The 7938-nt window shown below is 40.1% G+C and overlaps 1 protein-coding gene across 3 annotated transcripts; it reads left to right on the forward strand.

The window, feature by feature from the left end:
• The first annotated feature begins 428 nt into the window (after positions 1-428).
• LOC147888585 (uncharacterized) lies at positions 429-2125 on the forward strand. 3 transcript variants are annotated; one of them, XM_087392980.1, is made up of 6 exons: positions 429-648; positions 855-1170; positions 1286-1348; positions 1429-1496; positions 1577-1831; positions 1933-2125. In XM_087392980.1, exons 1-5 carry the CDS (start codon positions 640-642, stop codon positions 1592-1594), a joined length of 474 nt encoding a protein of 157 aa, XP_087249106.1. In that variant the 5' UTR covers positions 429-639; the 3' UTR covers positions 1595-1831; positions 1933-2125. The 3 variants fall into 3 exon arrangements, with proteins under 3 accessions (XP_087249106.1, XP_087249104.1, XP_087249105.1); XM_087392978.1 differs by having other exon boundaries at positions 1429-1476; XM_087392979.1 differs by lacking the exon at positions 1429-1496.
• Positions 2126-7938: the final 5813 nt, after the last annotated feature.

A 7938-nucleotide genomic window follows, 5' to 3' on the forward strand; every position in this document is an offset into this window, starting at 1 on the left:
CACCCTGGGCACATGCCCTCTTTTTGGCCTGTGCAAGGGGGGGGAGGCTTAAGTAAAGGTGGTTGGAAATTAGGAAAGGGAAAATTCCCAATTTTTTGAATAAAGAATTGCTTTTTTGTGATTGGTCAATGGAGACTTTTTATTTTGGACATTTGGGTGCATGAGGGTGTTGAAGTTGTCGTCCACATGTACAGTGTTGATTCGTTTAGAAGCGCTTGTGTCGCATGGTGGCTCAGCCCGCCACTTGTCATTTTGTTGTTGGCTTTGCATGCTGGCTTCTTTGTTTTCCATGGTGCATCCTCCTCGTTATGGACTGAAGAGTCGTCACCCAGTGTTCTTCGTGATGGTGATTGTTGCTGGATGCTTCTGTGTGGATTACGTGTCCCTCTCTAGATTGTGTGCCCCTCTTTGTCGCATGGAGCAACGATTATCATTCCATGGATTCATTGCAGCTGTAGCTGCTCTCCAATTTCCTCGCCTCCTTGATCGGACGCTTCTTTTGACTTACAGTTTGCATTGTGAAGCTTCTTGCTTGCATGCAGGCCGGGTTATCGCTTGCGCACGCATGTGTTTCTCTTCAGCACCCAAATCGGGCGACCTTTTTGAAGGATCGAGCGCCAACTAGATTGACCTTGTGCAATGTTTGATGTATGGTGGTTGGTCTTGAGGTTTCGTGTTGAGCTTTCTCTTCTTCGTTTTGGCTGTGCGGATTTTCTGGGGTTGTCTGTTGTTGTTTGCTTTTCCCCTTTTCGTGAAGCCTTTTAGAGCACCGCTCTTATGGTTATGTTGCATTTCGCTGGTCGTAGAGGCCACCGAACGAGATGATTAGCCATTGTGCTCAAATTGTTTGACAGGTATTGGTGCATCGACGTAGCTCTGTGGGAGACGTTCGCAACAATGCACTCCAATTTGAAGAGATGCTTCCAACGATTGAGTGGGTCGAAGGGATGGATCGTCCTGGTGTTGCTGCACCGCTTGCCCAAGAAGAATTACCTTGTATTTGTAGCCTCTTCAGTACCTATAAAAGGACACTCTTGGTTCGTCGTTGTTCTCTCCTCCTGACACTTGCCTTCTCTCAATTATGGATTGCCCTCCCTGCTCGCACGATGTCTTCCTACGGAGATCTACCTATTGGTTCGATGGATATAGACAGCAAGAACTTTGAGAAGGGTACTCCTTCATTGGCACATGCACTTGGCGATTGACTCTTTCACTTACTTTTGAATACTTCAGCTTCCTTCCTTCATTTCGATCTTATTCTAATGCTGTATTTCTTATGTTGTAGAATTGGAGAAGCTTTGTGAATCGAGTTTCCTGTCAAGTGTTGATGAGGGGGCTGATTTTACCGGTATACCTTTGCTCAATTTGCTGTGCTATCTTTGTAATTTCATGACCCTACTCTGACAAAACCATTCTCTATTTGTGTAGGTGACGAAACTTTTGTGAAAGTGAAAGAGGACGTTGATAGCTGTGAATGTATGGGGGCGATTTTGCTGGTATACTTGCGCTCAATTTCGGTTGCTATCTCTGTAATTTGATTAGTCTAGTCTGACAAAACTGTTCTATATTTGTGTAGGTGAGAAGAGTTGCGTGAAAGTCAAAGAGGAAGTTGATACCTGTGAGTATACGAATGGAGTTGTTGCAGTGAACCAAGAAATTGGGATCGCTGACTCTCTCATGCCAGACCTCTAGCAATCCGACCTTGGTATTAGCGAGAATGCAGAAGCGAACAGTTCTTCTGTGAGAGCAGGACGCGCCATGGACATTTGGCTTGGGAAACGACCAATGAACGACAATGTTGAAATAGCTTCTGCCCTTCCGATTGTGAACGGTACCTAAATTATCAGCATATCCTCACCTTTCCATACGTGGAGTTCATCCTTTGCCTCATACATTGTTTACTGTAGACCAATAACGAATTTTATTTTGTAGATGTGCCTGTTGGTATCCATAGGAATCACCACGCACCTAGTGGAAGCAACACTACCGTAAATGTGGTTCAATCTTCCAAGCACGTCCCTCCAGCTGAATGTTCGAAGCAAGTCCCTGTGGTGACACCAGCAGGTCATCTGAAAACTGGGAAAATAGCAAAGAAAACACTAAAGAGGGCCTTCCATGAAGCAGCTAGATACATTAGGGAAAAAGGGAACTCATTTTGGGGCCCTGTAAGAAATTCACTATTTTTTTATTTATTTCTCTCCTAAAAGACCTCAAAAATAGTAAAATACGGAAACGTGGCTCAGAACTGTCAGTAAGGACTACAGAACTGTCAATTCAAAAAGGAATAAGATAATCTTTTGTCTGACTAACACGATTTTGCATTAAATATCTCCTTAGATTTTTTTTTGTTTACCAAAGATTCCGCATCTCTTTGGCCGACGTGTGCAGGCCTTTGATATAGAGTCCATCACTGAACTTGGTGATTACAAGTTTTCAAAATATTCACATGGATACCGCCACACTTCCACGATTCATGTTACAAAACGACTATGAGATTGAAAAACAAACTTTGCGACCTGAGAAGCACAAAAAATGGCCGATACTAGTGAGTCACTATCTCAGAAGAAGCGATTACACCATCTTCACATCGACTTAGAAGAACAATATGCTCCAGCACAAAAAAGACGAAAGGATACAGTGCTGAATGCTCAACAGCGGGAAAATATGAGAAGAGAAGGGCTTCAACATATTGACTTATGGTGCGATGGAAGCATATATCCAAAATGTCAAGTAAAAAACTCTACACCTCCATTTGTCAATCCCACCACATTACTGAGGTTTGCCGGCGATGGACAAAATGGACTTCTTGGTTATATTTCAGCGCAGTCTGCATTTGCGGAAACGTATAAAATGATGTACCTACAGGAAAAGGGGGCCAAGATGCAGGAGATAGCCATTCGTGCAAAATTGGAGCAGCAGTTGCAGAATGAAATTAAGGAGCATTCAAAGAGTAAAAAAGAGTTGACAAGAGCAAGAAAGAAGAGAACCGTGCTTGGAGATAAACTACGTAGCAGGAAGATTAAAAACATTGCAAATTTGAAGGCTGGGACTGGTGGATGCAAGCGACGAATTCAGGAAGTAAGGTGAGATTGAAATTTATCATTTTGTATACTCAAAAAGGCTCTCTTCCAGACTATATCTATTTCGTCGATTGTCGCAAAATAAGAATGGAGGTGCTGAATGATATAGTCATATTGTGTTGTTACTACAGGAAATTATTGGAGCCTGCAAAAGAAAATATGGACCCGAACCTTCTTCCTATTAAACAAATGAAAGGATTGCTTTCTTGCGGTGTAGCAAAAGGTTTGATTGAGGAAAAAAAATACAAAACAGTCAAACGCAACGTTGTAGAGGACTTTGTATCCAATAATCAAGTTGATGGCACTATAATCCAAGAGGCTCTTGATGTTAGTGGAGTTAGCAGGAAGGGATATAGTTCGATTTTCCATGCGATATCCTCAACTTTGAAAGATCAAAGGATTAAACGAGTTTTACTACCAAATCTAGCAACTGTGTGAAGGATAAGAGGTCATTTGAATGAAAGTATAGATGAATTTATTGGGCAATATATCCATATTGAAGAAATATTTCACGGTGTTAAAGGAACCACTGTGTATGATCCTTGGAACAATATATTTTTAGATCTGCAACAACTTCAAAAAAGAATGGTCGAGTTTTATGGAATAACATTCGAGGAGTGCAAAGGCATTTTGAAATTTATTATCAAACTGGATGAGTGTGAGGTTGTAAAGGAAAAGAAAATGGAAAGAGTTACTATTTCATTGATGAATGGAGCAATTGATACATCATTGACTGAAGCGAGTTCGAAATATTTTAGTGTGCAGTCAGAGAAACACATATGGTGGTTAGGCTCATTCTAGGTATGATCATTTTTTGTTTTATACTTGATTTTGGTCATTGTTTTCAAATCTGTTATAGTAATACTTTTGTTTTCTATAATCTGGCAGGTGAAGACCGAAGACCATAAAACACTAGATTGGGTGTTTCATCACATGGAAATACCAAGAATAATCAAAAGACAAGTGCAAGGCGAGAATCTCCATGTTGCAGGAAAAGGTGATTTTTAAGTAGAGTGGCACATGGCCAGGGATCTTAAAACACTTAAGTGCATGTATAACATTAGTAAAGGAGGCAACTCAAAGTCTCCTTGTCTTTACTGCAGGAAAAGGTGATTTTTAAGTAGAGTGGCACATGGCCAGGGATCTTAAAACACTTAAGTGCATGTATAACATTAGTAAAGGAGGCAACTCAAAGTCTCCTTGTCTTTACTGCAAAGAATCAGCTCAAGTAATGGATTCAAAATGGTGGAAGAGAGCACCTAATAGAGATAAAGTTGACCCTGACTTCAAGGCCATTCTGGACATTCCACTATGTAATGTTCACATCTGCACATTGCATGGTCTATGTCGAATTATTGAGAAATTGGTATTTTTATAAATTGGATTTGCTTGGAAACTCCGTCCCGAAAAAAATAGAAAGGATGCTCTTCAAGCATTGGAAAAAGTGTTATCCGATATAGGTCTGCATGGAGGAGATGTTCAAATCACAAAGGATTTTAAAAAGTCTACCAATGGCAAGCAGGTACCAATCAAGCCCTCTATTGGTGGTGTTAAGGCAAGAAGATTCTTGTCTCGACCCAAACATAGTAAGCAAGTAAGGCAAGGTAGAACAGTTTCAAAGATTAATTATGGATTGTGGAAGCAAGTCCATAATGCTGTGAAAGATCATGAGGCAGATGGGGGAAGCACGAAATAGGAAGGCAGAGGTGTGGAGGTCTCTTGATCAACTCTTCATGTTCTGTGACAAAGTAACATGGACAAAGAGTGATTACAAGAACTTTGAGGAGGCAATTAAACATTTTGGGAAGTCAATGAAAGACGCGTGGACAGCCTGCAATATAACTCACTACATGGTAAGGTTCTGTCTTTTTCTTTTACTTAAGTGTGATCCTCTTTTTTTTATTACTTACTATGCATTCTTATGTCTTACAGCATATCATATACAACCACCTTCCCTATTTTGTAAAAAAGTATGGATGCCCAACTATTTGGTCTACCCAAGGCATGGAGAAGTTTCACTACATGGCACGTAATGCATTTTTTAGACACACACAACACTATGGAGGGAGTCAGAAGGCAAATAGTCTGAAGGAAGTCTTCCAATGGTTTTACCGAGGCATACTACAGAGGCTGCATGCTAAAAGAAAAGTTGCTAGCTCCAAAATCAAGCTTGCTTTTCTTCTAGCCCAAAAGCAAAGACGAAGACAAGCTCTAGACAATTCAATTGCAGCAGAGAGACATAGACAATGGAGGGAATCGAAGATATTTAGAAACCATAAATGGACAAGTAAACATGAATAGGACTCATTTGTAACTTATTGGTATTATGTCCACATGTTTTCAAACTCATTCAATAGAAATTTTTTTAGTGGAACAAATGACTCTTGGTTTATGCATGAAAAGTATTTCTTTTGTGAAACATATGATCTAAACTTACTACAATTTGTTCACAATTTCAATATATTGTTCGTTTAATATTTAATGACACCACTCTATGTAAATGTACAAATCATTTCATCATCAACTTATTAATCATTTATACAAGATCATACCAGATATCAAAGACTTTGTACAAGAGGTGTAAGACAAAAAGTAAGCGGCCCTAGAGGCCTGCTTATTCACATAATCTCTAAATATATCTATGGCAGACAACCTCTCTATCAAAATGATCTTTTCCTTTTGCCATGAAAGAACATGTCCACCTAAAGCCCTGGACAAACATTTTAAGAAGTAAACAATGGCTTCTCCATTGTTGCTCAACTGCCTATGGTAAATCAAGATCTTGGCACTGCCTAGATCATGAATATAATGAGCTAGGCCTGACATTTTGCGAAACCCAACCTGCCTGCTTCCATTTGATCTCTGGAGGAATGTGTCATCCTCAATTTGTAGCTGCCACATATCAAAGGATTGGAGTGAGACAATACACAACCTACAAAAACAAAGTTAAGCAGAAGTCAAAGTATTTGATTTGAAGTACCTTCTCATTTTCATCAGCAACAAGCAGTTCATCTTTCCAAAGATTTATCCCTCTCCCCTCTTGTCCAGCCTCTTCTTTAGGCTTTTCTGTGTATAGTGCTGAGAGATTCATAGCTTCCTGTGTGAGCTGGAAGGCAGCTTCATCTGGCTCTTGGAACTTTTCAACCTCTTTGAAACAAAATGAAAGGGCCTCTACAGGATCAAAAATTGTTTCCAAAGCCAGTAGTGAATGGTCATCCTCTATGCCAACCTCCTTGTCAAGCCTTGAAGCCTGGGCAATAAGGGAAATGGCATAGTCCTCCCTCAAATTGAACATAAACTCTATATCATGGAGGAAAACATAATCCTTTCCACTAATTAACACACCTGGAAGCATGGGCACTGCATAGTTGCTGCTCTGAACATCAAAATCTTCAACTGGCTCTGCTCCCCTCAGAGTTTTTGTCCTCAGTTGAACAAGGTCAAGAGCAGCCACTTGCAGCCCCTCATCCTGAAGGTTGATATCTTCTTCTTGCTCTGCCATTTCTGTGACCAAAGAAACATCCTCCTTTTCCTCTGCTTCAGATGTGTCTTCTTCTTCTATTTCCTGCCCTTGTTCATCCAAAGACTCCTGACTGAAGACAATGTACATAAGAAATGCCATGCTTTCCTCCAGCACTGCACTTTCTGGTGTGCAAAGTACAGTTGAATTTATATTGATCAGGCAGGCTGTCAAATCTTCTGTTCACATGGTACCTCAGCCTGTCATTGGAGACAATATGATTTATATGCACAAAAACCTTTTCTCCTTCCACAATTCTTTCTGCCTCTGTCAGTTCTTTGAAGGTATCCCAATAGTCTGAAAGAAAATCTTTGTGCTGCTCCAGTATAGAGCTCATTGTGAACTCCATGTTGAAAATACTGTGGTATATATGGAAGTTACTCTCAGCCTTGCATTTGTGAAGAAACTCAAATAGGAGCAAATCTAGAGAATTGTCCTCTTCTGGTTCCATTTGTTTTTTGATGGAAGAATCAGCACTCTGCTCCAGTCTCTTCTTTTTTCCTGTTCAAAAACTTATATACTATGAATTCTATATGCTGACATATGCAATCAGTGAATGCATTGTATATCACCAGATAATTCCTTCATGACATCTCATGACTCACCTGGTGATTGCTGTGGTCTAATAATAGCAGTAGAAAAGTCCAGCTTCCTCTTGAAAGGTGGGGCCTGGGAGCCAGCTGTTCCAAAGCAAAAACATTTCTCATCATCAAGGAAGATTTCCACAGGGCTAAAGATAGCAAATTAATGAGGAAGAAGTGAGAACCAAATTAGACACAGGAATTTGCAGCAAAACGTGATGGGAGACCATTTGGAAAATATAAAGCACTCTCCTCGCATTTTGTTGCAAATTCTCCAGTTCTGTTCATGTGCATGTCAAATCAAACACTAGGTTCATCTCAGTGATTCCTGGACACTATGATCTCATATGCAAGAGAAATGCTGGAGCTGAGTGAAACTTTTCATGAGGAATGTGTCAACAATAGGAATTTGCAGCAAAATGCGATATGGGCTATTTAGAGATATATAAATCACTCTCCTCGCATTTTGTTGCAAATTCTCAAGTTCTGTTCATGTGCATGTCAAATCAAGCACTTGGTTCATCTCAGTGATTCCTGGACACTATGATCTCATATGCAAGAGAAATAATGGAGCTGAGTGAAACTTTTCATGAGGAATGTGTCAACAACAGGAATTTGCAGCAAAATGCGATATGGGCTATTTAGAGAATTATAAACCACTCTCCTCGCATTTTGTTGCAAATTTCTAGTTTCTATTCATATCCATCTCCAATCTAATTCCTGGGTGATTTACCACATTCTTGGACAGTATAAATTG

The sequence above is a fragment of the Dipteris shenzhenensis genome, chromosome 21, assembly GCF_047967505.1.
Source record: "Dipteris shenzhenensis isolate YYH24624 ecotype China chromosome 21, Dip_SZ_1.0, whole genome shotgun sequence".
NCBI lineage: Eukaryota > Viridiplantae > Streptophyta > Polypodiopsida > Gleicheniales > Dipteridaceae > Dipteris > Dipteris shenzhenensis.